The 27552-nt window shown below is 50.0% G+C and overlaps 10 protein-coding genes across 10 annotated transcripts; 6 read left to right on the top strand and 4 right to left on the bottom strand.

Moving 5' to 3' along the window:
- Positions 1-1988: 1988 nt before the first annotated feature.
- Positions 1989-4512, top strand: BO87DRAFT_338639 (uncharacterized protein; the record flags this gene model as incomplete). Its single annotated transcript, XM_025620596.1, has 2 exons — positions 1989-2427; positions 2471-4512. 2 exons carry the CDS (start codon positions 1989-1991, stop codon positions 4279-4281), a joined length of 2250 nt encoding a protein of 749 aa, XP_025477862.1. The 3' UTR covers positions 4282-4512.
- Positions 4513-4891: 379 nt separating this feature from the next.
- Positions 4892-6382, top strand: BO87DRAFT_108845 (putative DnaJ domain protein). The gene is made up of 2 exons (XM_025617858.1): positions 4892-5167; positions 5245-6382. The coding sequence occupies exons 1-2, from the start codon at positions 4989-4991 to the stop codon at positions 6326-6328; spliced, it is 1263 nt and encodes a 420-aa protein (XP_025477861.1). The 5' UTR covers positions 4892-4988; the 3' UTR covers positions 6329-6382.
- A 512-nt stretch (positions 6383-6894) lies between these two features.
- BO87DRAFT_312682 (C6 transcription factor) lies at positions 6895-11193 on the bottom strand (the record flags this gene model as incomplete). The annotated part of the gene is made up of 6 exons (XM_025619589.1): positions 6895-8208; positions 8259-8961; positions 9054-9119; positions 9756-10391; positions 10454-10709; positions 10764-11193. 6 exons carry the CDS (start codon positions 11191-11193, stop codon positions 6895-6897), a joined length of 3405 nt encoding a protein of 1134 aa, XP_025477860.1.
- Positions 11194-14578: 3385 nt separating this feature from the next.
- On the top strand, positions 14579-16030 carry BO87DRAFT_338628 (uncharacterized protein). Its single transcript, XM_025620595.1, has 2 exons — positions 14579-14721; positions 14783-16030. Exons 1-2 carry the CDS (start codon positions 14685-14687, stop codon positions 15751-15753), a joined length of 1008 nt encoding a protein of 335 aa, XP_025477859.1. The 5' UTR covers positions 14579-14684; the 3' UTR covers positions 15754-16030.
- On the bottom strand, positions 15855-16721 carry BO87DRAFT_408208 (putative tubulin-specific chaperone Rbl2). Its single transcript, XM_025626134.1, has 3 exons — positions 16264-16721; positions 16113-16199; positions 15855-16029 (listed from the first exon to the last, which is right to left on the bottom strand). The coding sequence occupies exons 1-3, from the start codon at positions 16429-16431 to the stop codon at positions 15928-15930; spliced, it is 357 nt and encodes a 118-aa protein (XP_025477858.1). The 5' UTR covers positions 16432-16721; the 3' UTR covers positions 15855-15927.
- Positions 16722-17163: 442 nt separating this feature from the next.
- BO87DRAFT_108811 (flotillin domain protein) lies at positions 17164-19156 on the bottom strand. Its single transcript, XM_025617857.1, has 6 exons — positions 18859-19156; positions 18484-18805; positions 18383-18428; positions 17816-18333; positions 17535-17765; positions 17164-17475 (listed from the first exon to the last, which is right to left on the bottom strand). The coding sequence occupies exons 1-6, from the start codon at positions 18973-18975 to the stop codon at positions 17291-17293; spliced, it is 1419 nt and encodes a 472-aa protein (XP_025477857.1). The 5' UTR covers positions 18976-19156; the 3' UTR covers positions 17164-17290.
- A 928-nt stretch (positions 19157-20084) lies between these two features.
- Positions 20085-21306, top strand: BO87DRAFT_388365 (elongin A domain-containing protein; the record flags this gene model as incomplete). The annotated part of the gene is made up of 2 exons (XM_025624855.1): positions 20085-20285; positions 20362-21306. 2 exons carry the CDS (start codon positions 20085-20087, stop codon positions 21304-21306), a joined length of 1146 nt encoding a protein of 381 aa, XP_025477856.1.
- Positions 21307-21762: 456 nt separating this feature from the next.
- BO87DRAFT_378254 (NEDD8 family protein RUB1) lies at positions 21763-22939 on the bottom strand. The gene is made up of 4 exons (XM_025623757.1): positions 22603-22939; positions 22462-22516; positions 22177-22259; positions 21763-22078 (listed from the first exon to the last, which is right to left on the bottom strand). The coding sequence occupies exons 1-4, from the start codon at positions 22611-22613 to the stop codon at positions 21991-21993; spliced, it is 237 nt and encodes a 78-aa protein (XP_025477855.1). The 5' UTR covers positions 22614-22939; the 3' UTR covers positions 21763-21990.
- A 175-nt stretch (positions 22940-23114) lies between these two features.
- On the top strand, positions 23115-24337 carry BO87DRAFT_417413 (uncharacterized protein). The gene is made up of 3 exons (XM_025626810.1): positions 23115-23245; positions 23301-23550; positions 23645-24337. Exons 1-3 carry the CDS (start codon positions 23180-23182, stop codon positions 24274-24276), a joined length of 948 nt encoding a protein of 315 aa, XP_025477854.1. The 5' UTR covers positions 23115-23179; the 3' UTR covers positions 24277-24337.
- A 417-nt stretch (positions 24338-24754) lies between these two features.
- BO87DRAFT_398614 (60S ribosomal protein eL42) lies at positions 24755-25493 on the top strand (the record flags this gene model as incomplete). Its single annotated transcript, XM_025625381.1, has 4 exons — positions 24755-24757; positions 25041-25133; positions 25203-25387; positions 25454-25493. The coding sequence occupies 4 exons, from the start codon at positions 24755-24757 to the stop codon at positions 25491-25493; spliced, it is 321 nt and encodes a 106-aa protein (XP_025477853.1).
- Positions 25494-27552: the final 2059 nt, after the last annotated feature.

Genomic DNA, 27552 nt, shown 5'->3' with positions numbered 1-27552 from the left:
CCATCCCAGACTACTTACCCTTCGAAACACATTGCGCATTACTTGACTGCGCCGATCAGAAATGCGCGAATAAAGGTCAGGCAAAAAAAGAAAAAAAAAGAAAAAAATTCTTTTATTGTCGGGTCTCCAATTTTGACTCCAAATTCCGCGGTCCTGGCTGCCCAATAATAAAAAGTCTGAAACTTCAAACGGCCTTGCGCCTCGCCGATCGGTCCCGACCGATGGAGCATCCGATGGAGTCGCCTCCTGCGAAACTGCGAAAATCTTCCGTAGCTTCCAGTGAATAATATCTGAAGCAGTAACCCTTCCCTCATGATTGGTCCTCTCCTGCTCGACTTCCTCTCTCGCAGTGGAGAGTAGTATAATTAGTAGTGTAGGTGTGAACCGTGCTGTTTCCGTCGGAAGCACGCAAAATTTCGTCTCCTGCACACGACCAGCTTACGAGGTCGAGGCTCATCTCATTATTAATTGTCAAGTGAGAGAAATTATCGTGGGAGCTAAACGTGTCTAGTTCTGAGCTAGTGATCAATTACTATGGAATTATGATTGTTGTGCACTGTTAGTGCTAAGTATATCCTCCCTAGTCAAAAGTATAGAATCCGGTTACAGACTCCACTCCCATTGGTGCTCTTGCCGATATACTACTATACAACTATTGTAGTCGCGTGTGAGCTACTACTAAATAATTCTTGTTGATCTCCAACTCATCTAATTAAGATAGCGTGGGCTGTCCTGAGCGATTTCTTAAGCCATTGGACCCTGATGCCCGTTCGAGCGATTTTTCATGTCCAATTTATCCCTCACTTTTGACACGGTGGCTGAAGTTTGTACCTCATCCCGCGCATCCATCCACGCAACCATGCAGGTTTTGACCGGGTTACCCACTTCAGCAGTTCCTCGACCAGCCCCGGACCCGAGCTGCATGGATCACAAAGCTTGACTGGTGCTGATCCTTCCATTCCTTGGATTCAACGGTTTAGCCGCGGGTTATACCTCAGATGCTTCCAAGCACCTCCCGCATTGAACGCCTGATGAGAGAAAGATTGAAGCTGGGTGACTCTAGCCCATGAAGTGTGTGATACAGGTCATACACACTGGAATCTGAGAGCTATTTACTGTTGGCTTAGTCGTCAATATGTGTGACAATGCTTTCCTAGTTTTGGATCCATCGTATCCCACAGCGGTCAACCTGTTTGACATTAAATCGGCCTGGTGGCACTGTGGCCATACTTGACTCATCGGACAGGACTCCGGAAAGCATGCGATACTCCGCGGCCATCGTTGCTAACCTTGCAGGTGTATGTAACAGTCATACCTCCATGTTATCGGTCCTTGTACAGGCTATTCAGGCAACAGAGATCTCGTTCGCCCTTACGTCGTTGAAGGACTGCGGTGCCAGCGTTTCATTGCATTACACCATCTGCTACAGCTTTGAGATCACACAGGCCTTGCGTGGTGTACAAGAGAATGTCAAGTCTTGAGATAAGGATATCATGCGATGGTGTATCTATCAGTGAGCCGTCATCGAATCTCGCAGTCAGCCATCCGGACCGTTGCAGTTGTACAGGGCACAATGGCATATATGATGCTCCGTCTGGGATGATCCAGCTATTACATGATTACATCTAGACTGGAAGAAGCAATGATTGGGAGATAATAAGGATATCGCGATGATAGGACAATGCTGGCGTGTCACCTGACTGCGGCCGAACCCGGCCAGTAGCGGTGACGCAATGGTGATTAGGCGCAGGCCCGTGATCGAGACATGCAACAACAACCGGGAAGCTTTGCAATCAGCTAACCAGCTGCCGGTTTCCCCTCTTTTCCTGCTTCCATTCCCCATTGTTTTCTCGGCCAGGTTTGCAGATACTCATCATCTCCCCTCTGTTCGTTGTGTGCATTTACCATCTCCATCTTCATCAAATTTCATCAGGTACCTAGCTTTGTGTTTTGTCAAGTCATCCTGGTACGCCAGGCATCTCTTCATCATGCCGCAAGGAGAGACGGAGCCCCTCCTCCCTCGCTACCGGGAGGACACGACCCTCCAGCGTCGCCTGCATCAAAAATTACACACATACCAGATGATCCGTGCCCTTTCGGATGGGTACATGCCATCTACTGAACAAGCCATCATCAATCTGCGCACCTTGTTGGCTTCCGATGTCCTTTCCCCTCATACCCACGATGTTGGCACCGTCGGCCGTCAGATTGTCCGCGACTGCCGCCTCTGGATCCAAGTGTTCATCGAGCTCTTGCAAGAGAAGAATGGTGATGATAAGCTCCAGGAGTTCTTGTGGCACCTCTCACGCTCCAGGGCGTCCATCGACCCCAACAAGATACAGCAGCGAGCCAATCAAACCAAGGCAAGGGCGGATACGAAAGCGGGTACCGACTTCCGTTCTTTTCTGTTCATGCATCAGGCTGTGGGTACCACAGGGCATAGAGTAATGAGCTAACAATTGTGATCCAGCATATGATAGCCTGCGCACTGTGGGAAGCCTACTCCTGACCAACGCGGACTTCCGGCTCTTCGTTGATGATTTGTCGACCGTCGGCCGCCAGATCTTTTCCGATACGGCATTCTCGTTGTCCAACACATCGCAGCAGATTGGAAAGGAGCTTCAACCTTCTCAGGAAGATGTAGATGCTATTCAAGGGGCAGGCGCCGACGAGGGCCGTTCTGCAGGAAACGAAGAATTACGTGAAGAGGCAGCTACTGTAGCGAAAGTCGCAGGCAATGGTGTTGCTCGCACCGGAAAAGATGCAGTTCACAGTGCCAAAGAACACCTAGCCGGACAGGAAAAAGACGCCTTGCTCTATCGGTTAAAGAAGACTGTGATGAACCTTCGGGACCGTTCTGACTATACAGATTCGGTTGCCACATTAGGCCAACTGCTGGGGCGATATGCAAAAGCGTATGCAAGTGCGGCTTCGGATGTCGTCACAACAGCAGAAGAGGAAGTCGATGTCAATAAGGACCTCAAGGAGGCAATGGAACACTTCTGGTTATTGGTTCAGTCGTTTGGCGATGCTCAGGAATGGAAAACCCTGGAGGAGCGTTTCAAAGCTGCAATGCAGCACTCGAACAAAGATCCAGAGTTTGAAAAATTCGTCTCTGAGACAGGTTCTTTGGTCGAAGAGATGTTGACTGATCCAAAATTCTTCGATTCGGCCGAAGAGAAGATCGATGAACTCAAAGAAAAGTCAAAGCAAATTGAGACAGGATCCAGTATCCGTCAGGATGTGGATGCATTCCTGGCACAAGCAAGACGGGCTCTGCGGACGGTTCCGCAAGACAAAGCTGTGTCTAAACTCTTCGATGCGACCAACAAGCTATACAAGGATGCTTGGGACGGCTACAATAGCCGAGAAGGCCAATTACCCACCGACCTGATCGAAGTCTTCTTTCCCCTAGTTCTCCGCACTATTCAATACATACCAATCCCGCGGCTGGAGATATCTGCACCAGAGGTCGATCTATTACTGGAGAGCCTCATCCTAGAACCTGGTAAAACCGTCAATTATTCCTCATTTTTGCCATACCGGATGCATGTTACAACGCGCAATGACATCGACATCGTGAAGAAGCATTCCAAGAAAACCGCCACTGATCTCAAAACCACATTTACGGCAACAGTATGTGGACTAAATATTAGTGCTCAGGAATTCGGATATTGGATGCGGACCCATTCAGCGCTTCTATTTGGCCTCAAAGATGAGGGAATTGCCAGCTTCTACCTGGATAGGCGCGGTATTGACATCTCCCTGGACATAGAGGTTGGAAGAGAGCGGCTGGAACACATCTTCACTCTGCGCGGTGTCCGTGTGCGGATCCACAAGCTGGACTACAAAGTCCACCGCAGCAAGTGGAAGTGGCTCATCTGGTTGACGAAGCCTTTCCTCAAACACCTAGTCCGCCGAGTCTTGGAAAAGAAGATCGCGGAGAACATTGTTCAGGCTGCTTTCACGCTCAACAGAGAGCTGGTCTTTGCTCGAGAACGTCTGCGAGCAGCACGCATTGCCAACCCTCGGGACCTGGCAAGTTTCGTGCGGGCAGTGCTGGCACGGCTGCAATCGCTTCCCGACACCGACGTCGAGACTCGTATTGGTCTTGAGCCACCTGGTAGCGGTGTCTTCAAGGGTGTATACGCCCCGGGCAGCTTGGTCAAAGTCTGGCATGACGAGGCCTCTCGGGCCCCTGAGGCCATTGAAGAGGGCGATGAGAGTCAGGGACTCGGACGGACCTGGCGAAACGAAGTATTTGATGTGCCGAGAGGTTGAACCTAGGACGTTCGCTCATTTTCATCACGAGTCACGATTGTTCCCTTTGGTCTGGATCAACTGTCAAGGTCCCCGCGCTATAAAAGTGTATATTCCGTAGTTGCTTGGATGATCGACGCCGGTGGGTTCGTAGTAAGGGTGCGGGGAATTTGCCACAGTTTATTTCTCTACTTTAGCTAGCAATGAGCGTTGATAGCGACTGTTGTATACAGTTCATGAATTCTGATCCGGTCCTCCCCGTATAGTGTGATCCCACGTGACCCGGTCGCGGACGAACAGTAAAGCCGGCCGGCGTTGCGGCCACCTAACCGGTTTATGTGGTTGGCCGAACATCCTCCATCTTCGAGTCCGCGATAACAGACAGCCTGGCCAAACACAACGTCCGCTTCTTGAGGTCTTGACTGATCTTGAGCAGCTCCCGCCAGGGACCAAACATTCCTCAATCCTTACACCTTTATCCGACCCTCTCCCCTCAATCTTCCTCGTCCCTCCTTTCCCCCAATCTACCCACATACATACATCCGTCCTTCTTGGCCGATCGACATCCTTCTATACTTCCAACATAACAAACACTTTGAAGTATAACCCACGCCGACACCACATCCCTCGCTACAAAACAACCACGACAGTTACTTGAGCTGCGACGCTTCGCAGCTCACAACAACCAATATCACCACATATAATAAATAAGCCAAACCGACGCAACCATGTTCCCCACCATGCGAACCGTGGCCCTCTTCGTGGTCCTCACCATCTGTCTCATCCAATTGGTCCTCGCCGCAGAAGACTACTACAAGATCCTAGGACTAGATAAGTCCGCCTCGGAAAAGGACATCAAACGCGCCTACAGACATCTGAGCAAGAAGTTCCATCCGGATAAGAACCCGTTCGTTTTACCCTCTCCCTTCTCCCAACTTTCTTTCTTCTATTGGCGCTATTGCTAATCTATTCGATGCTATACAGAGGCGACGAAACCGCGCAAAAGAAATTCGTCGAAATCGCCGAAGCCTACGACGTGCTCTCCACGTCCTCCACCCGCAAGATCTACGACCAATACGGCCACGAAGGCCTCGAACAGCACCGCCAAGGCGGCCGACAATCGCACGACCCATTCGATCTATTCTCGAGATTCTTCGGCGGCGGAGGCCATTTCGGACATGCGCCGGGACATCGCCGGGGACCGGACATGGAGCTCCGGGTCGGGTTACCGCTCAGGGATTTCTACAACGGACGGGACTTCTCATTCGGCATTGAGAAGCAGCAGATCTGCGATGCGTGCGAGGGTACCGGGTCCGCGGACCGGGAGGTTGTCACCTGCGATAAGTGCTCTGGACGGGGAATGATCATCCAGAAGCACCAGCTCGCGCCGGGCATGTTCCAGCAAGTGCAGATGCATTGCGATAAGTGTGGCGGACAGGGCAAGATGATCAAGAAGCCGTGCCCGGTGTGTCATGGCCACCGGGTTGTTCGCCGCGAGGTCGAGACACATGCGACTGTGGAACCTGGAATGGATAAGGGGATGCGACTGGTATACGAGAACGAGGCCGATGAGAGCCCCGACTGGATTGCGGGCGACTTGGTGCTGATTCTGGAGGAGAAGGAGCCGGAGCTAAGCGATGCCGAGGAACATCGTACGGATGGGACGTTTTTCCGTCGCAAGGGCAAGGATCTGTTTTGGAAGGAGGCGCTGTCGCTACGCGAGGCGTGGATGGGCGAGTGGACGCGCAATATCACGCATTTGGATGGACATGTGGTTCACTTAGGGAGGAAGCGCGGGGAGGTCGTGCAACCGTTGTCGGTGGAGACGATTAAGGGTGAGGGTATGCCGCATTACTCGGATGGTCATCTTCATGATAATGACGATGAGGATGAAGAGCCTGGGAACTTGTATGTCGAGTATGCGGTTATCTTGCCGGATGAGATGGAGAGCGGCATGGAGAAGGACTTCTTTGCCCTGTGGGAGAAGTGGCGTAAGAAGAATGGAGTCGATTTGGGTCGCGATAGTGGGAGGCCTATGCCTGCTCCGCCGGTGAAGGATGAGTTATGATAGATATTTATTGCTTAATTCTTGCTCGCTTTCTCTCTCCCTCTATCTTTCCCTTCGCTTCACGGGAGGTGACATTGTACATTTATTCAGTGGTTTAGATAGCTATCTTAGACGTTCTCTATAGAGAGTATATCGAAAATGGTATCCTTGACGCCTGACGCCCTTGATGGGGAAGAATAGTTCTCTACTTGAGTATTATCATCATCTTCACCCCTACACTCGTTCTGCCTGGAATAGTGAGGGGAAATACGTTCTCCTTGCGTCGCGGTGATCCGTTTACATCCGGACCAGAGATCCCATGCACTCTCAGACCCTGAGATGGCAAACAGCTGCTGTGTTACCGATTGATGATGGTTGCCTAGAGATGCAGTCGATAAGATATAGCAGCGTTTCCTGTACATTCGAGCGTATGGGTAATTCAGCACCGGATTACCGCGATCGCCGATTCATGCAGGGATCGCGCCTTGCATGCAGACAGATATGGGTGCCACAGACTCATGATTTGCTGTGTGGACAGACACTTTCCTAAGTATACGATTCGTTGGCTGATGTCCCGAGATCTGCACCTAAAGGGGCCCAAACGGAGCCAAATCGCCACTATCCCATAAATTCCCCGACAGACTCTCCAGCGTCTCGAAATCAGGCATCCAGAATGGACTGTCTTCTTCCAGATCGATCCAGGGCGCGATCTGCAATGCCATGCGCACGCCATGGTCCTGGCTGCTAGTGGGTTCGGAAGAAGCCTGGGCGGCGGTGTTGGCTGCCGTTGCGTTGTTCATATCTGGTGCCATGCCGCTGGTGGGGTTGTTGCTATTGCTGCATGTAGTGGTGAGGTTGTGATGATCCCTGAACATTCCTGCATTGATGCCACCGCTGCTACTGTGTTGGGCTGTCATCAGTTCCGCCATACCCACCTTCTTGGATGCGTCGCTACCCTCTAGTTTCTCCATTGCGGCGTTGACGAGTAACTCGAATGCGTCCCGGTATTTCTTGACCCATTCGGCGCGCTCGCCCATCACGAATAGGACAGTGGAGCAGGCGCGGATGTCGTTGCTCATCTGGACAGACCAGACGTCGCTTGTGTGGGTCCATAGGGCGTAGAGCAGGGTGATACCAGCCATGAAGATGGTCTGGACGGCTAGGAAGGAGTGCCCGTATTCGAGGGTTTGGTGTAGCTTCTTGTGGGTTTGGCAGGTGTTTCCGGCTGCGCGGAGACAGATGTGATAGTATGGGTCGGAGAGAGGGAGTGAGGGTAGGAATGGCTGGATGAGGAGTCGTAGGGCTCGGTGGTAGTGCAGCATTGGATAGTCTAGGTCGGATCCGGTGAAACGTCGCAGAGCTGACTCTTTCCATTCTTCGAGCTGGAGAAAGAGTCGGTCCATCTTCGAGCGTAAAGTGTGCAGTGGTCGGTCAGCTCGGTAGATCTTGTGCTGAATTTCGGAGTCAATGCGCCGCAGGCGCATGAGGAATATGGCAAATGTCAGGGTAGTGATTCTGGTCGGAGCTGGAGGGGCGGCTAGCAAGACCGGATCGCGGACATCGTCGTCAATGTCTGCAGGCAAAGGAAGGTCGATGTGTCTGTCTGCGATGCTGAATGGCCGGCCCAGGGACATAGACACGACACGTTCGAGATAGTATACAGTCCAGAAAAGACGCCGCCGCATTTGCGCAGTGAAGGGATCCATGTTGATCTCGTTTGCTTTGCGATGTAGTCCAAGGTCTATAGCGGTACGCATGGCCAGGCCTACCATGTACCACATGCCCTGACCAGACGCGGAGCGAAGGTGATACACAATCAGCAGGGCCATAGCCTCAATATTTTCTATAGATCGCATTTCGCACATATTCGGTAGTTGTTGCAAAGCGGTCATGTAAAATCGCTGGCGAGGTGGTTAGAACAAATAATCTCCGCACCACAAGAGCAACATACCTCAGGAGTGGTATACGAGTAAGTTTCACTTAACTGGATCGCTGTAGCTCCGATGGCATATACAAGATACAGCTTGAATATGCCTACCCGTTCCTCCTTGGTCAGCTCTTCTCGTTTCTTTTGCGCCAGCCGCCAGCGCGCCTCATGCAGTCGCCACAACTCCGTGCGGTCGAGAAACGGATAGCGAACATGAATCCGGGTGAGATAGGCATGAAGAATCCTGGTTCCCATTTTATCGCTAGGAGGCTCGCTGCTTTTCACCAACACCTCCTCCACTCGTGGCGGTCCAGTTCGATCATGGACATGACCAGCCCTCTCGCCAGGAGGCTGAGGGGGAAGACCCGTAGATCCTTGTCCCGCTGCAGGTCCAAATCTACTTGATGACGCTGCTCGAGCTGAAGATAGAGCCTGGTTCCATATTGTGGCTTGGACCATCTCCCCAAGATTCGTAGCTAAGGAGAGGCCCGAACTGGAACCTACGTATGCAGGCGCCTCCGAGGAGTTGAGTGCCAGAAATCCCACCAATTCTCCGACAGCATTTTGATCCAGACCAGGGGTCGGGTTACTGGGAGTCTCCGGATGTGGAGGAGACAGGAGTGCAGCAACTGGATGGGCGACATGGCTGCTGGCCCGGCTACTCATGGGTTTCGACTCTAACTGGGACTCAAGGTAGGCGATGCGATCCTGCAACGCACGGGTATATCTACAATTGTCAGTACTCCACAGGGATTATGTTTCGGGTCAGGTGGGAAAAGGGGGATCCCACTCGTTCTGAGTGCCATTCTCCTGTCGTACGGTGGCTTTGTCACATATCGCCCCGGCCTTTTGGCAGTTGGAGCACACAGGGTAGTCATTGTCACACTAAGACTTGACCATTAGCATTGACTGATGCCCCTGAGTAACATTCTGGAGACAACTACAACCCGGACTGATCTCCAAGGATAGGTGGATCCGTCTACTGACTTTCTGCTTTCTAGTCTTACAGCGCGTGCATGCCGTTCTGCCGCGCTTCCGGGGATTGTAGTCCCGCGAAGGTGAAGAGGAGGTTCTGGTGGGGGTCGAAGTGCTCGCAATATCCATACTAGTTTATTTCATATTGTCCCTGATACAGAAGAAGGGGAAGAAGAGAAGTTAAACTCGCTCGACAATCGAAAATGTAGAAGAGCAGAAGATGAGTCAGGAATAAATGGAGGAAGAAGTTGGGAAGCTGCTCGTCCCCGCCAAGACATCTCGGCTCGACCCGCCAGTTAGCGCCTGGAGCCATTAAATTTAGTACGAGAAAGATAAGCACCTCGCGTGGGTTCCTCTATATGGATTACTCGTCTGTATTTGCACTATCATGTGTATTTCCATAACATTATTAAAGAGATATTCAAGAAGAGTATGTCATATACCAATGGATGCGCATCGCCGCAGTGGACTTTTTGTATCGCTGAAACGCCATCTATGCCGGACTTGTATCATAAGTAGATTCATTGCATCTCATAACCACCTTACGGCTCTGGTTCCGCTTTCTTCTCGGAGCGAGACGCACTCTCCATCTCACCACTGGCCTGGGATTCAGGAACCTGCTCCGATTGGACTTCACTATCCCCAGCTGCAGCCTGCTTCTCGGCCTGTTCCTGGGCCTGCTCTTGCCGCCGTTTCTCTTCCTCTTGCCTCTTCTCTTCTTCTATTTCAAACTGATCCTTGGGCCTCTCCAGTCCCCGGTCGCGAATAAAGACACATGCGAGGAGACAGACTCCCATCAGCGGGACTTGGAAGATGAACACGGAGTGAGAAGCCTTGGCATATGCGTCAAGGATCTGCTCCCAATCTGCATCGGGAATACCGGCCCTCGACGGGAGCGAATAGGATGAATCAGCAATATCCCTATATCCCACAGGCAGATTGGATCGCAACGTTGCCTGCAAGATCGCAGCCGAGATAGCCAGACCACATGCACCACCTAGGCAGCGGAAGAAATTCCGGTCCGAGATTACGACAGCTCGCTGGGCCTTCGTACAATGCGCCTGAAAAGCGACCATGGTCGGTTGGAAGACACCTCCAACGCCTATGCCAGCGATGCCAACGATGACAGCAATAGCTCCCGGGCTGGTGTGGCGGTCGAACAACAGCATCAGGCCGGCGCCACTAAATATAATGTCAGATTACAAGTATCTAACGATGGGCAAGACACCGGCAGGGTCACTTACAGCGTCCAGAAGAAAAATCCAGCCCAGATCACCTCTCCGTAACGCTTGCGCCGGGAAATGTACTGGCCGGACAAGACAGAGGCCACTGATTGACAGGCGACCATTGGCGCCGTTAGTGCAGCAGAAACAATCGGGGACCAGTCCCGAGCGTTCTGATAATACAACGGCAGGTAGTAGAGAGACGACTGGTACACAGCTCCAAAAAGGAAACTCTGCAAGAACAAGGTACAGACCACTCTGTTCTTGAAAAATACCACTGTTCAAGAATTAGCAGCCGGTTCTAAGTATCGAGGTTCAACTGGTGACATACTTGGAAGCATAGGCAACACAGCGACTTTCCATTCAATTAAAAGAAACGCAATCAAAGCGCAGCCCGCAATGGTGAGCATGCTAATCACCATTGCCGAATCCCAGTTGAAGTAAGAGCCGCCTCCCGATATTGGGATCAACAAAAAGATTATTCCAATGGACGAAGACAGGATACCCCAATAGTCAATCTTGCGGGCATTTTTGCGGAGGCTGTCCTTCCGCGCATTATTGGGAATAAGGAAATAGCCCACAACAATGGAGCATGCAGAGAGCGGAGAAATGAGCCAGAAGAAACCTCGCCATGTCGAATCCATGACGAATGCTGCGGCGATGAACGGCCCGATAACGTTGCCCATCCCCAGGGCCGCACCCAGAATTCCTTGGTATTTGCCCCGGTCTCTGAGGGTGACGATATCTGATACAATGATCATTGTTAGGGAGGTGACACCGCCGCCAGCTACACCAGCCAATCCTCGAAAGACATAGAACATTGGAGCATTCTGAGATAGACCGCACAGTAGATCGGCAATGCAAAGGAGTGCCAAGGCACACAAGTAGACTATCTTTCGGCCGAAGATATCAGACAACCGACCATAAAGCACCGTAAACATGGTGTTCGCAATAAGGGACGATGTGCCTGCCCATGAGATGGTATCCTGGGCGTTGAGATCTCGGGCGATTGTGGGAAGAGTAACGCTGATACCATTTTGATCAACGAAGGTGATAAGCAGAGAAACTGCGAGCCCCGTAAAGACAACCAGCAATTGCCCGATAGGCAAGATGTTAGTCTGGTCGTGCAAGGCTTTTTCCGCAGCCTGTTGTCGATTCATTTTGTTCTGTTCTGTCTATGCCAATATAGAATTTATGAAGGCGGGAATTCCGAGCATGGTATTATAGAGAAGACGGATGGAAGAATGTAAAAAATCGGAAAATCAATATTGACCAGATGGGATATCTCTCAACAACTGAGTCTTGTCGACAGGGTGTGTGTACGGCTTCAGGCCATAGACACCAAACAGATATATATGCAACAACTGATAAGAACAGCACGGCACAATATATGGGACGAGAAGTGTTGGTTAATCAATGGTTGGCCGCAAGCGTCGTCCGAGTCTTTAACCTGTCAATTTCATAGGGGATCATCGGAGGCACCGCCGAGCACCGTCGACCGAGATCCAGCATTCTTGCCATATGGCCCACTCCACAGGGATAAGATCCAACGGCTCTCATTGGTTCTTTTATCAACCAAGCCGTGGCAGCGGCATCTTTCCGCGTCGGGTTTGCCAGTCAGTTGGCGACAGTCGTAGCAAAAGTGGATCTCCCCTGTCGGAGGTTGGAAACCGGCTAATCGGACATCCGAAAAAAATGTGTTGGTCGGCCCAAGTGCCCGCACCCGCGATAACATCATAGATAACTCTTTCCTGCACCTGGTCCAAACAGGCCGATCCCGATCCTGATCCTGTCTCATCGGCCTGATTTCGAACATGACTCACAATGAAAGAGACCGCCAAGGTTCAATACCGTAAATTTTCTAACGACCCCTGCAAAGCTGCGGCCGATGTCTTAGGCCCAGACTCAGCCGGTCCTGAGCATCGACGTAGAGAACCCATTTGCCGTGTTTGTAACTAGACCAGCTAATCATTTGGATGATGAAGATGAAGGCGGCAGGTAGTATTCGGGTTTGCAATAGAGTCCATCCTGGTAAAGAAAATCGCATACACTGTCGATGCCCTGAGTTCGTACATGATCGTCAATTGAACAGGAATTGTCTCCAAAGGGAGGGCAGTGACAAGTATCAACCTGTGAGGCATATTGTTCCGCACTATAGCGTCTGAGCTCACTCTACATCGTACATATGTCCTTGAGAGACAGCGTTGCAGCGGCGATTTGCAGGGGTGTATGCCAGTCATCCAATCGGATGTGCAGCAACATACCGCAAGGTTGCAGACGTGGCCGCGATTCGTCACGAGCCGTAAGGTTAACGCAGATCGGAGAGACGTATCTAACGCTCTTTTTAATTGGGGCAAAAGGGAAAGGGAGCTTTGATCGCCCCAACTCTACACAGAGTTATGGATGCGCATGTGTAAGTGGAACTTCCATGGTTCTTGCTGTCCAAGGCTGCTGTACGCCACGTGTGCTTGCCACAGAGGTACCTTCAAACGCTGGACCGCCTCCGGCGCGGCTACTACCATCACTGTTTTGAATCGATTGTATCGAAGGGCCCGCACTGGCTGAAGTTGCGCCCTGACTAGGAACAGTATGCTGGGGGGCATAATGCCCACCAGTGACGTTGCCGTGATTAGGAAAGAAGCTCTGGTTTGGTGCACCACATGTGGCGCAAGTAAACTCGATTTTGAAGTTGGTCAGAACGAATGGTGGGCTGGTAAGCTGCCCATCATTTGGTCGCGGTTGAGTCGGATTCTTTGGGCGCCCAGCGTCCGAAGGTGGTGCTGGATCGGGAGCAGGGACTGAATAAGGAGACTGCTGGGAACTTGCAGGGTGATGCAGGCTATGACCTAGGGGTGTCTGTTCTGGTGACAGGACCTCAGCCGGCGGCGCTTGTTGTGTGGGCTGCACCTGGTGATGTACCCGAGGCGGCGGATGTACAGGTTGGCTGTGAAGTTGTGATGCCGAAATAGCTTGATCCCGGTGAACCTCATCTTGAGGTATGTTTTCCATGATGGTGGTTTGGAGAGTGTCTGTAATCCATCTTTGACTAGAGAGACTGCCGAAAGTCGAACTCTCCGCCTGACTCTCTAAAGGAGGCGGTTGGCTGTCCTGTCGGTCATCTCCACTAGAGTCATGAGTGTTGGTGCCCTCGCTCTGGTTTTGCGCTTCATGTTGCTGTAGGCGGATAAGAGCTCGTTGCGCTTGTCGCATTGAGATGTCATAGCCATGGTATCGTTTCACAGCGTCCACAACGTCTTGCGCCCTGATTTTGTTTTTCATGTCGAATAGCTTGGGGATTTCAGTCAGGAGGAACCGCACATGCGATGCCTCCGATCGAGCTGGTGTCTTCGAGGTTGAAGTGGCATTGCGACGACAACTGTGGCTGTCCTGGAGGCTGCTGATGTAAGTTGCATTCTTGTTCGCGCGGCACACAACACGAAAGTAGCAATTGTTCGAAGATCGACAGCCTATGACAACGCTTTTCTTGTTGCTTCTGGTCACTCGAAGCTCCCAGTGTTGTCTCACGGAAATACTTCGAACCAGTCCTTTAAATTCCTCCAGCGAGCTGAAACGTTGGCCCACGTGGAGCCCCGAGTACATCTCCGCCATCACAATGCAGAATGGTGTCGCGAGCGGAACATAAGCAGGTCGGTGTCGACAATGATTTCCATCAGTGAGGCGTTCTGACTCATGTGATTCTGAAGACAGCGACGAATTCCTTGGGCGATAAATTCGGCATTGTTTGGCGCGTAAAATGCAAGATTTCTAATTCCCTATGACGATCCCAAGTCTGACAACCATAGCCAATCAGGGAAACATAGATAGAGCCGATCTGAACCGTGAGCCAATGGAAGTTGAGCGACCAACAGCTTCGAAGTGGGAAGCAGCTGTAGGGATGACTGAGACCCTCCCAGGGCCCGTTGACCACCTGCCGCAGTGATTGACAAGTGAGATTGGAGAGGTGAGATGAGGAGAAGGAAGCGCAATGAATAGTAGTATCAGATCGGAAATAGGAGAGTGGACGCTGCCCGCATTAAATTGCGGGCGGGAGGAGCAGCTGAAGGTCGGCGTCCGCCTAGCGCGGATCCCCCGACCGCTCACATCGGCCCATCCGGCCTTTTTCCCTTTGAAGGCTTGCGCCATCTTCACGCGGCCACCGAGAAGAGGAGGACGCGCGATCCATTTCGACTCCTCCCCGACGCAGATTTGCATTTCCCCTTGACAAATACCCTATTTTATTTTTACGACCATAATGACGTCTTACGGGTTATTGGATCAACCAGATGAAGGTCGAGTGGTTCTAGAAACACGCCCCGGTCCTTACACCGTGCTAATGTAATGCCCTTCCAGATGGTCTCCACAAGTCGCGCCTCTTGAACGTCGAAGAAAAGCCTTTCAAGCGGATTTCAAAACGCCTCCTCAACAATGACTCCATCGTAGTGTCCAACGCAACGCTCCCTCCCACTCCTCCACCAGATGGTGCAGACGACGATGCGACAGCAGCTGCAGAGGCGGAGAAACAGAAACGGCTCGAGGAATGGCGCCATTTCCGTGAAGATGTTGCTTTGGATTTTGCCGCCTTCGAAGGCAGCATCGCGCGCATCCAGTTCCTTTTGACAAGTAATGAGAAGGAGCGCGAGCGCTATGCGACCGAGAAGCTTCGAATCCTTGATACAATGCAATCGGTGCGTGACAATACAGCAGAGCTGCGGGTACAGCTCGAGGAAGCCCAGCGTCTACTAGCATTGCGCAAAAGCTACGATGAATTGGCAGAGAAGATTACCAGCAACCGACTCTTGAAGCCGCGCGAAGATCAACAAGCCAATTTACAAAAGCTACAGGCGGAAATCACTGAGCTGGAGAAAGAGAGTAAAGACTACGCACACACCTGGTCTGAACGGCGAGAACAGTTCGGTCGCATTGTCGAAGAAGGGATGCAACTCCGTCGGCTCATCCGTGACGAGAAGGAGGAGGTCGAGCGCAGAGAAGGCATGCAGGAGGAAGAAGATGGAGATGACGGGGATGTTCCCTCCAAGGGGAAATCCAGTGGAGCTAATACCCCTCGTCACGAGTCAAACAGTCTGACTCCTTCTCAACATGGCCATGATGATCTTGGGCGATCACCAGCAGGCTTGCAAGTGGAAAAGACGGGTACTGCCGGTGCGGTGTCACCTTTGCGACAAATGACTGCGGTGGACGACGAGAATAAGATTACCCCCGATCAGGACACCTCAATGGAAGATGAGGGTGAGGTCCCCGAAGAGCTAGAAGAAGGGGAGGAAGTCCAGGATGACCGTGCAGACAAAATGGACACTACTTGATTATCGGAGAATTTTCTCTACCACACATTGAGCAAGGAGTTCGGTTGGTGGCGTTCGCATTAGGCTAACTATCACAATGCAACAATGGCTTTGCTTTTCTCAGGGGCAATTTATTGAATAATTTTCGTGCTGTGGATTAAGTACATGTGCCAGTAGATGGAAAAATGAGCTATCTCAGGCGATCTCCCGCTCCGCTGTTCGGGCTTTGGCGATGGCTTCCTTCGCAGCATTAATATGCTCGACATTACTTTCGGGGCCTTTCTTTCCTTCCTCAACCTAGCAATAAATTTAGAATCTTAGTCCTCCTGACAGCACAAGATAAATTGTACATAGTAGCATGTAGGAAATTTGTCACTCACCAGCAAACTATTGAGCTTGGCTATAGCATCCTCAATCTTCTGCTTCAATGTCGGGAGGACCTTTTTGGTTTCTTCGAGAGCCAGACGCTATCAAAACAATTGTCAGCGACCTCCTTTTATGCATATCGACCATACTAAGTAAGTTACTTACCTCCTGCCTCAATGTGTACTCTCTGTTTTCGTCATCGCCGCCCTCCTGGGACTCCAGCTTCTTGACTCTTTCCGTCTGCTCCTGCAGCTCACGGTGGTACGAAGCCTCTTCTTTGACCAGGCGCTCGACAGATGCCGTGGCGATCTCCAATTGAGAGCGAGGAGCCATGATGATCGACACTATTGAGTCGGAATTAGAGTCTATTGCACTTCTGCGGATAATAAGCCCTAGGACAATAGCATTTCTCCGTGCTGAACACAGAAATAATGAGATTGTGGCCTGACTCTAGCTTAATGACTCGAGGCGGGAAGCTTTAGGAGCTCCGACAGGTGCCAAACGAGACGTTGCCAAAAATGGCAAATAATCGTACTTAGTAGTAGTTGAACTTACCTGGACAGTACTTTTTGACTAGGTAGGTTTTGGGGGAGGGTAAGCAAATGTTCCCAGGTCAAGTGTGGAGAATATAGCTCAGGGAGATTGAAGGTGTTCTGAACTTGCTAGAGGAGTTTACTGCGTAATGCTGCTCTTGCTCGTCTGCCCCTCCGCGATGATGCTATAGAGGAGCAGTTTGCAGTGTTTGTCCTAGTGGAGAAGGTGGGACAGCACGTGACATACGAGAAAGATGGATTGGGTAAAGAAGGAAAGCAACCCGACCAGCGAGTATATCGTTACAGCGTGCTACTTTGCGATTGATCTATCTCCGATTTGGACCGAAGAAGCGTGGAATCTGTCATCATGCATATTCAAGGGATCTCTGGTCTAATCAGTACTAGCAACTCAAGGGGTATTCCATTAACTATTCAGCGAACATATGATCTAGCAATCTTTCTCCAACACGTCGTGTTATCTGGCCCAGTGGTGGCATACTATTCATGGCAATACTGCAATCCTCCTCGTCTTGATGGTGTGTCTGTGACAATAAGAAGCATTCAGCAATCGCTACAATACGCGAGTCAATACATAGAAACATCCATCAATACCATTCCTTCATCTGATGCAGGGAACTTTATAGGGGTTCAGAAGGGTCTTAATTCAAAGAATGAGACTCTGTCTGAAGGGGCTTGCCGTTCAAATCCTTGGACTTTGGCATCTCAGCAAACCATGACGGTGGGGCTATCCCGGTCTGTTCATGGATTGTGCTCAAGATAGGAGGGAGGCCCTGCATAATATTTCGAATCGGTGCCATAGCATCTGGCGAACCGTTTCCATGGTCTATTGCTATGTCAGAATTCGTGATAATTTCCAGTAGACGATATGCTGGCAATACTAACCTCCGGTATTCCAAGTGGTGATCTTCGGCTGGAGGCCACTGATAGCACGACCATTTGCATCGGCCAACCTTTCATAGGTGCCAGACTCCAACATTCTGTACTGCAGGAACGCCTGAGGACCACCGAGAACATCAACGAGCGCACCATATGCCTTTGCCATCTCGAGGATTCCTTCGGCTTCTCGCTTTTGGGTGTAGAAAGCTGCATCTGCGTCTTTGCTCTGGCGATAATCTATGGAGAAGTCAGCATTAGTTTGTCGCTGAAGGTCATCGACGACTTACAGGTTGCGTCTGCTTCCATTTTACTCTTATACAATTCTGCATCCGCCGCCTTCTGTTCCGTATAAAAGGCAGCGTCGGCCTCTTCCTGAGAAGACTCACGCTCAACCTTGCTTTTTGTGACCTGCTCGGCTCTGAGACGTTCTAACTCCGTCTCTGCGCGCTTGCTTTCCACTTGTTTCTGCAACTCAGCGTCTCTCATTTCCGTCTGACGCTGAGCTGCGATCTTGTTAAGTTGGACATCAGCATCCAGTTCAGTTTTGCGGTTTGTAAGCTCTGAGTCTGCCTTGGCCTTCTCCGCCTTGCGCTTTGTTTCTAGAACAGCGGTGTCGGCATCAATCTTGGAAATCTCCTGCTTGGTTCTGCCCTTTTTCTCTGCCTCTCCAATTTCACCTTTCATTCGTGCCTCTGCAACATCAATCTTAGCTTGGTTGAGGGCTCCCTCGTGAGCCTTGCGACTCAGAAAAGCAAAATATTCGCTTCCAGGGGTATCTTGAAGCTCCTTTACGTTGGCATTATAACTATGATTTATTAGAATTGATGATACCTCCTCAACAGGCTGGAACTTACATCCTTAGGCCGAATTGCTGAAGTTCATTTTGAACGTTCTCGATCACTTCCTCAGATGTTAGCAAAACAGTGACTCGGTTAGTTAGCATATCGCCACTCACCTTTCGTCTTGAATATCTGTCTCTCCTTGAAGATCTCCTCCATGGACATGCTAGAAACAATCACTCGTGTTTCACCTTCGATGATTCCTCGAACGATATCCTGGACATGGTTCTGCTTTGCTTTGCTATTCAGGTCCCTCTTTTGGGCAGGATCAGCCTCGTCTGTACAGCCCGAAAGAAGCAGCGCATATTTCCTGAGTGCGCCCGGCTCATTGTCGGGGCCTATGGTAAACACTGCTGGCAGAGAAAACTGCAGCTTCTCGATTGTCATAGCCTGTAAGCTAAGCGAGAAATCATACGGTGCTACAGATATCCTCGAACACTATTCAAGAACATGTCAGCTATGCTCTTGACACTTCTCTGATTGAACCTTACCCGCTGAAGTGGCCACACAAATGCCTTCTTGCATACTTTGATGTCATCAATCCCGGCTCCAGTGAGAACAAGATATTCGCTCGGTCGAGATATCGCGTACCTGTAGCATGCATGCATAAGATACAAGCTTCGACTTGCATTGATCTAGAGACTTACCACATGGCTGCGGTTTGTGGAGGCTTGGATGATATTATAGTTCAGTAAAAAATTGCTGTGAATGGTACTGTCGATCTTTCTTGCTCGAACAATTTGATGAAGTGTTGTACGCTAATCCTTGAGAATATGGCAGGAAGTTGACTCATGGCACGAGGACGTCTTTATATCCCCTCGTCTTTACATTACGCTATTACTACAACATCTGTTCGAGCCTTCCAGGAACCGAGGACACCAGGGCGCAGTCATCCATCGTGCGTATGACTTTCATCATGAACTCTGTGTACGAGTTTACGAAGGGCAACTTCCACCCACAACGTTAATCTTTATACCATCAGAGTAGTGATCAGTCTCCGGTCATCATTATAGTATGAGGCATAAAAAGCTATACAGAGCCTTGGCAGCGAGGCTATGCACTTGCCGCAACGCCCGATGGGGCGCATTACTGGCCAAGCCCGCCTCACTTTTCAGTTAGGTAAACGGCAAGGCTGCGGAGATGTATTCCGGGGAGGGCCCTATTCTGCAGGCGGATAATGCCACTATAACAATGCTACTCGGCCTGAGTTATAGATCATTGCGAGCAAATGATGACGGGCCATTCCCAAGAAGGACAACCAAGCACTGTGGAAGTCACATGGCGACTGCATACTTATACAGGGGCCAACAACAGCCACATCCAGATGTAGCAGTAATATTCCAGCACAGCCAACACTACGTGTGCCTAATAACCTGAAGATAGCTACTATTGTAGAACCCACTCTCCATTGTCCGCAATGAGAACGTATAACATCGTCTTGGGCGGTGAGCCTCCAACAGTCGGCAGAATCCGAGCTTCCGCCTGACTTGGCCTCAATGAACCAATGAGGTCATGACGAGACAGCTGTCCGCCCTGAGCCTGACGCAGGCGCATTTACCACGTACAAAGGCTCAATGGCCTTACGTTCATCTCATCCTGATCGTCGGTGACCATCTCACATGCCTTCTTCAGATGCCTCTCACTTCTTCCTTATATCCGATATTCCTTCCATGCCACTTTTTTGGTTATTTTTTGGTGCCCATCCCGATAAACCACCATGCCGCCACCATCACTTTTGCAGCTCTGCACGGCGACTGCGATTAGGAACGTGAAACGTATGCAACGCACAATCTCACAATCAGAAGACCTCAACAGGGTACTTACAATCGACGCTTATACAGAGTTAAACGACATCGGCAACATTCCCTATGTACTTGCTCGACCATTTCTACTGAAAGTGGAGAGTCCTGAGAAACTGGTGAGTCTGTAGCGGAAATCCCCCGTCCATCGTCAGTGCCCCTTTGACTAACTGTCAAACTCACCCCACATTACAGAGAACTCTGGAGCTACAGTCCCCACATTTGATGCGAGATGACGAAGAACTCTGGCTAGAGTTCATCAAGAGAGATATCCCGCGATGGGACGAATACGATCTACCTGAGAAACCCGATTGTTGGTATGACGTATATTGTGACCTCCGGGAACAAGTCCAACGGGCAGTGGAAGAGGATGCTGAAAAGCTGAAGATGGCTTTAGATGGCATCAGCTCGGAGCGTCAGGAGAAGAGTGCCAAACTCGTTACCGACCGACGAATTATCGGTCTTCCCCGAGAGAGGCCGACCGCGAGGCAACGATATGCTTCATACGATCGGAGATTTGGCGGCTCACCAACGTCGTCATCCTCAATGCCCTCCTGGGCTTTTGGTAGGCCGAGGGAGACAAAGAAGAAGAATAGCATATTCACGGCGACGAAGAGGAATAACGTTCTTGCTGTGCCCACAAAGCACCTTAATAACAGAGCTACCCAGGTCAGACAGGCTCCGCGCTCGCTTATCGAGGACCATATACGTCCTGCTGAGCCCCCTGTCGCTCGACGCAAGGAGGCCCCAGCTCTGAGAGTGCCTGGTCGGTCACGTCTCCAGATGAGTGCGCCCTCCGTGAGCCAGAATAGTCTGGAAGTTGGTCCCAGCTTGCGGGAAAGAGAGGCTCGTTTACGAGCAATAACCCAATCGCATAGCCCTGCCACATCCGATAGGCCTATGGCAGGAAGAAGTGCACAGGCATCACAGCCAACGAGAGGCCCGTCCGGGTCTCTATCAGGGGCTGCGGCCAAGAAACAGACCTCCCAACCGCTCGGTAGCAGTGCGACTGGCTCTCATCAGAAGTCTGCCGTAGAGGACATGCCAGCGTCTCCGCCACAGCCACCCCGTCCGGCAGTGGTCCGCAAACGTCCTGCCCCGAACCTCTTCATTCAACCAAAGAAGAAGAAACTGAACTGATTGGACATATGCTGGTCCCAAGAAAGTCAACCTGCATTATTAGATACACAAATCACTCATAATATATAGGAATGGTGTTTAGTACTGGCGTGAGTCTGGTTCATCGTTTCAGCTGATGGCGTTTTGCAAATGATACCACAGAAGGCGTTCTTTCGATCTCATATACCTGGATATCGCAGGCTCAGGTCAGGTGCTATAATAGGCATTTTGCATGTTCCACCGGGGATCTCGCAACTTATATCGGTAAATTGCTGCGCAGCAATCTGTTTGGCAAACTCAATGAAGTGCAACATTTGGTTCTCGAGCATATCATCCCTCCTCTCCATATTAATCATGTTTATACCCTCCCCTTATCACATACACGGGCTGTACAGTCAGTCTCATCTTATATAAGAAACCAATCACACATATTAATCCCCACTCCCCTCACGGGGATACCAGATAATCGAAACCACTAACCAATCTCCATCTTCTGCAAAAAGTATGTAAAGAACTGTCATTACTGCATTGTTGGTTTGTAGCTCATTAAAACCCCCCATCCAGCCCCAGGATCGAAACCTACATGCATGCTCATAGCCCCGAAACAAGAAACCAACGCTACAAAGCGTTCAGAATACCGGCTCTGAAGCATCATACAGATATCTTCCTCTTTACTCCATCCCCCTTCTGTCACACCATACACATTCACAAGCATCCACCACGCAGGGCAAGAACAAGGTGTAGCGTGGCACCACCTTCCAGGTTATATTCCGAAGCAGTCTTGTCGTCGGCCCTATGGTCACAGAAGTCTCTCTATTAGCACTGGTGACCCATAACATAGCGATTATACATCCCCCGGGAGTAGGGATAGGGAAACGGGTGTGTGCGTACATCTGCTTTCCACCGAAAATCAATCGCTGCTGGACAGGAGGAATACCCTCTTTCTCTTCGACGCGCTCCTTTATCCGGGAAACCTGCGTATTGTACCTGTTAGCTATCGATTGCGCGAAGAACATATCAGTAGGGTAGATGGGGTGGCTGGTCGTGTGTGAGCGGAGGTTATTGCAGCCCGGCTGGATAGGCCAGCTAGGCTAGCTAAACAATCACCACGCGCGGATGGGCGAGATCGCAAAAATAGATATGTCTGTGAAGGGATGCGTGTATGTATGTATGTACCTTGTAATCAGGCTCGATGTCCAACTCGATCTCCTTTCCGGTAAGTGTACGGACTCTGTTGAGGTTGACAACCGGTTAGCATTTGCTATCGCGACAGAGGGGAGGCTATCTGCGTCATGGGGGCGGAGGACAACAACTCACTTGATCAACATTTTTGAGGTTAAGATAGATAGCGACTGTAAGGTATTCGTAGAGTTTAAGTTGCTACAGTAGAGGAAATAATAAGACCGAGTAATTTCAAGGAACAAAGACGCTCTAATATAATAGTAGCGAAGAGAACGACGATGGTGGTGGTGGTGGAGGTTGTTGTTGACTGGGCTCAGCTGGTGACGGAAAGCTTCGGCGGGGTTTTTGGTGGGGCATCAAAATAACTACGGAGTAAGCCGCTTCATAGGAACTAACTACTACTTCGCCCCGGCTGGGATGAATGTTGGTGTTTGGGTTGTATGAGAGGGTGTAGTAGTTGATATGGTTTTGTTGGATTGTATTGAGTAATGGTGATTTTCTTTTACTTGTTAAGTTTCAGATACTCTGCGCTAATTGTTCGGAATATGCTTTGACTGCTTATCCTGGTCTCAATGTACCCTTAACGGGACTGGGATATATATAGCACCAGCCCTTGGCGATCTATTCAATCTTACTCAAACATCCCTCAAATACCACCATTCTACGAGTTTGCTACAAAAGCACACTGTAAATAGGCGTCACATCCTGCACCATGGGAAATACTGTCGAAGAAGCCAATCCATTTGATGTTCTCATTGCAGAATGTCAAGATGACCCAGTACATATCCCAACAGCTCTTTCAAGAACAACATTCCTGACAAACCCGATCACAGAAACAAATCCAAGCTCGATATGAAGCTCACCGGTCCAACCGCAACAAGCAATACAGGGAAAAGCTTCTCAGCCCCGATTTCAAAGGCTGGCAGGTTGACGATATCCTGAAAAAGTTGCATGCAAGCGTCAACGGCGAAACACTGCCTTTTGTCGATCCTCGGCATAACCTCACACTATACGCTCGACCCCCGCAGCATATCCGGGACTTGGTCGCTGAGGTCCAACAGGCCATTCAAGAAATTGCCCCAAGTTAGTTCTATCTTGCCTTTGCGGGGCACTCTCTGTATCCCGTGTGCTGTATTGCCTGGTTCAACTGATCGGTTCCATTTCACCTTATTGCTAGGCGTATGGTTCACACCCCCAGAGCAATTGCATATGACTACATTAGAGATCGCCAGCTGTCGACCTGAGCCAGAGGTTGAAGGATTGGTTTCTCATCTTCAGGGTAGTGGCGTCGTGCCGAAGCTGGTGGATTTTCTATTTCATCATCGGACACGGCTGGTCAAGCCTATGATCAGTTACGATGCAACTGCCATGGCGCTGAGTTTTGTCCCTGCTGCTGGAGAGGAGACTACAACTGCCCACAATGTGGACCGCGATGGATACACTTATCACCATCTGCGACGTGATGTTTCGAGTATTGTCACAGCGACGGGATTACAAATGAAGCCGAGGTATATTGCACTCTCAGCACATATTACGATTGCGCGGTTCATCACCCGGGACGGATTTGTGATAGACAACCCCGATAAAGTGGAAGACGAAGCGGTGGACCATGCGCGGGTGGCCGCACTGGTAGAGAGGGTGGAGAAGATTAATGAGATGCTCCGGACGAAATACTGGTTTCAAGGAGACGGAACCATCTCTGGGAAAGGGGAATGGCTTGTCGGACAGGAAAAAGGATTGGAATTTTGTAAAGGAACGTCTTTCTACGGCGGAGGAGAAGCCGTTGTTGTCGGCAAAGGCTTTCAGTAAAGGGTCTCTGATTAGCAACAACCCAGTATGAATAACCTAGACAGTGGGTGAGCGAATGAATACGATTCGATAGATAACTATGGGGATGGTATGGGTCTTTGCCTGAGGCAACCACTAACCACGGGCGGTCTTGGCGGGTGGCACACAAACGCGGTTAGGCCGCACCCTAAGCGAACGAAATCCCACAACACACGGCCAGCCCAACTCGATCCTCCCGACAAGAGACTATCAACGACCACCAAGTTCGCGATCCGGCCAAGTCAGTCAAAATGGTAAGGATATTGTTCTGATCGTTTATCAGTCTTATTTCCGTGTTCCTGGGCGTCGGAGAAGTGTTTTCGGTCAATCGACATACTACGAGATGGGACGACATACGGCAATCTTTTTCCACGGCGAATCGAGATGAAAAGTGGCACTATACGAAGCGCAACGATCGAAGCTGCAAACGAAAACCCTGAGCTGTCAATATGAATGCAAAATGGTTAAAGAGATGGAATTTTCGACCGGGGAAATGCCCCGCGATTAATTGTGGGATGAAGTGAGAGATGCTGAGTGCGACCGAAAACCATTGAAAAAACGAATTGCTCTTGAGTGACGACACCCTTGCTATATCAGCATCTGCTTTCTTTCTCGCTTCTTCGAATCAATACCATTCCCACCGTGAAACACCATCTCCGACGACGAGGAACTCAGGAACAGACTGCGGACGTTCTATAATACCATCCTACCACAGCAGGGGCTGATCAAACTTCTCTCGCTTTCAGGTCAACGTTCCGAAAACCCGCCGGACGTACTGCAAGTCCAAGGAGTGCCACAAGCACACCCAGCACAAGGTCACCCAGTACAAGGCTGGAAAGGTGAACACTGCCCAAGCAAAACCGAGCCCACCGCGCGACCTATGCTGATGCAATCATGATTCTCTACAGGCCTCCCTGTTCGCCCAGGGTAAGCGTCGTTACGACCGGAAGCAGAGCGGTTATGGTGGTCAGACCAAGCCCGTCTTCCACAAGAAGGCCAAGACCACCAAGAAGATCGTTCTCCGTCTTGAGTGCACTGCTTGCAAGACCAAGAAGCAGCTTTCTCTGAAGCGCTGCAAGCACTTCGAGCTTGGGTACGTTCATATGCTCAGCAAACAATCGATAGGTGATGCTAACCACATCTTTTTCTTTCTCAACAGTGGTGACAAGAAGACCAAGGGTGCTGCTCTTGTCTTCTAAATTTACGGTTTTCTTGTTCGGCTCTGGGTTTCATGCATTGCACAGACCGCAATGCTGCGGCGGCGGCTATGACATCGGCAATGGAAGATGGAATAGGATCTCATATTCAAGAAAAAAATGAAAGAATATATGACTCCTAGTTGATGAGTCTCTTGACGAACTATTGTGCTGCATCGTGGTGTAGGGAGTGTAGAGAAGATGAATTTCCCTGAAATTAACGTGACGTAGAGCACTATAACCCGGCTGCCCCTTATCTTGATATCGTCAAGGGTCTTGCCTTACCAACAGCGTTATCATCTACCACGACTCATGTTCCCACCCCAGTGTCCGAGAAGACGCGCTAAACTACTCCGAGATTATAGTATGTCCGGAAAATGTTGGACGCACCAAGCGTTAGTCGATTAAGATTAGAAGGCTATCGACCATTTACTTAGCATACATCTTCAGGGCACTTATTTGATTTCGACGCGAGGCAGAATTGGCGTAGATTCAACACCAATGTTCGATTTATCTATTTAGCCAATCATATTCATGTCAAAAGTCTGGCCTAATCTGCGATATATTGGACGGTTCTGTATAGCCTCCTCCACATACGATGAAATTTACTAACATTCGTTCGGGTTTGTTAAATACTTTATGACGATAAAGAAGCTGTCTGTGAGACGTTGAGCCACAATCAGAAAGGGATTTGTTCATTCTATTAGTGCTAGCTAAGTACGTGATGAAAAGGGCACTACCGCTGTGCAGTTCTGCAACCAGCGGGTGCGGCGGTCAATGAACCAGTTTTCTGCCGCTCAAGCAGAAAACGAACAGTTTCGCAACTGAGTTTTTTGGGACTGTAATTTCTTAAATCCGCTTAAATCCTGGGTTTTTGGAACGAGGTTCGCTAGGTTCTGCCGCTATAAGCGGTCTGAAGAGCGGTGAGGGGTTGACTCTTTTAATGGTTCTTGGGGTACGGAGTACGGTGATGGGATTGATTGTAGGTCCTCGAGGCTCATTGATCAGAAGAAAGCAGGCTTGAACTACTCTGTAGTTGTTTGGTATCTCAATTCTAGTTGACGGGAAGATATTCTGCGGAATGTGGCGTGATCAAGATCTTCGATATAGCACAAGACGTAGTCAGTCCATCTGCCAAAACAAAACCTCACTTTCTTCCTCGATAGAGTACTGAGTACTCCGTTCGGTAGTCACACACAACACACAGCCACTACGCCATTCATTGATTGACCTTGGGTGAATTCCATGGTTGGACTTTTGCTTAATTGCTACTCCGTACCAGATAGACAGTAATGGGACGCTAGTGTCTTTACAAACCAGACTCCCTCTCTAGCTTAGGTACTAAATTCTATTCAACTGTACAATACTTCTTCTCCAACCAGTCGGACAAGCCGACCAAATTGATGAAAAAGGGTGTTCGCGTCGATCAGGGGTAGTGTAAGCCCGATGACACTGTGTAGCAAGACATGCGCAAGCACAGAGGTCCCGCCACGGGGTGCAAAAATAAGATTAATCAATGTTGTGTTCCTTAGAACACTTTCAGAGATTAAACTGAAAAGAACAGATACTACACTTGATCTAAGCCAAAAGGCAAAGAGAGCTGGAGAAGAAAAGAAGAAAAAGTCTAAAGAGAGGGCGGGTGCAGCGAGACTTTATACCCTGGCGGCTTGGGCGAAATGGCGCTAGTGTGACTAGTGTCGATTAAGCGAGGAATTTGCCGGGGTGTTGTGAGGGAAGCGAGTCCTTCCGCTTTGGGGTTAGTGGATTGATGCCTGTTTGTCCAGGCCGTCAATGGGTTTGCGGAGTATACTGGCGAGATGTTTCTGACTGTCCCTTCACCTACTTTGATTGTTGCATCGATTTTAGGGTGGTTAAGTCTCTATGGAATTAAAGCTGTGACACACTATAAGTCTAGACTTGCCATACAGTGGGCATGAAGCGGGTATGTCTTCACTGGTAGTGAGTAGTACCACTAGTCTTATATTTGTGAGAGATATATATTATATAGTGCATCTAATGGTCACAATACTAGTGCTGTAAATATACTACGTAGGCTTAGAAA

Source organism: Aspergillus neoniger, assembly GCF_003184625.1.
Source record: "Aspergillus neoniger CBS 115656 unplaced genomic scaffold BO87scaffold_24, whole genome shotgun sequence".
Classification (NCBI taxonomy): domain Eukaryota; kingdom Fungi; phylum Ascomycota; class Eurotiomycetes; order Eurotiales; family Aspergillaceae; genus Aspergillus; species Aspergillus neoniger.
Note: the sequence above shows the minus strand (reverse complement) of the source record. Positions and strands in the feature narration are given on the sequence as shown.

Bases quoted from the DNA above. Each gene is read 5' to 3' on its own strand.
- BO87DRAFT_338628 (XM_025620595.1), top strand. From the start codon at position 14,685: ATGACGTCTTACGGGTTATTGGATCAACCAGATGAAG. The intron at 14,722-14,782 runs GTCGAGTGGTTC...ATGCCCTTCCAG, and splicing joins ATTGGATCAACCAGATGAAG to ATGGTCTCCACAAGTCGCGC.
- BO87DRAFT_108845 (XM_025617858.1), top strand. From the start codon at position 4,989: ATGTTCCCCACCATGCGAACCGTGGCCCTCTTCGTGGTCCTCACCATC. The intron at 5,168-5,244 runs GTTCGTTTTACC...GATGCTATACAG, and splicing joins TTCCATCCGGATAAGAACCC to AGGCGACGAAACCGCGCAAA.
- BO87DRAFT_417413 (XM_025626810.1), top strand. From the start codon at position 23,180: ATGGGAAATACTGTCGAAGAAGCCAATCCATTTGATGTTCTCATTGCA. The intron at 23,246-23,300 runs GTACATATCCCA...ACCCGATCACAG, and splicing joins CAGAATGTCAAGATGACCCA to AAACAAATCCAAGCTCGATA. The intron at 23,551-23,644 runs GTTAGTTCTATC...CCTTATTGCTAG, and splicing joins CATTCAAGAAATTGCCCCAA to GCGTATGGTTCACACCCCCA.
- BO87DRAFT_408208 (XM_025626134.1), bottom strand. From the start codon at position 16,431: ATGGCTCCTCGCTCTCAATTGGAGATCGCCACGGCATCTGTCGAGCGC. The intron at 16,200-16,263 runs GTAAGTAACTTA...TTGTTTTGATAG, and splicing joins AGTACACATTGAGGCAGGAG to CGTCTGGCTCTCGAAGAAAC. The intron at 16,030-16,112 runs GTGAGTGACAAA...ATTTATTGCTAG, and splicing joins CCAAGCTCAATAGTTTGCTG to GTTGAGGAAGGAAAGAAAGG.
- BO87DRAFT_378254 (XM_025623757.1), bottom strand. The intron at 22,260-22,461 runs GTACATACATAC...TACAATACGCAG, and splicing joins ACATCGAGCCTGATTACAAG to GTTTCCCGGATAAAGGAGCG. The intron at 22,079-22,176 runs GTACGCACACAC...CTGTGACCATAG, and splicing joins ATTTTCGGTGGAAAGCAGAT to GGCCGACGACAAGACTGCTT.
- BO87DRAFT_108811 (XM_025617857.1), bottom strand. From the start codon at position 18,975: ATGCATGCATGCTACAGGTACGCGATATCTCGACCGAGCGAATATCTT. The intron at 18,334-18,382 runs GTAAGTTCCAGC...AATAAATCATAG, and splicing joins CAGCAATTCGGCCTAAGGAT to TTATAATGCCAACGTAAAGG. The intron at 17,766-17,815 runs GTAAGTCGTCGA...ACTTCTCCATAG, and splicing joins AATGGAAGCAGACGCAACCT to ATTATCGCCAGAGCAAAGAC.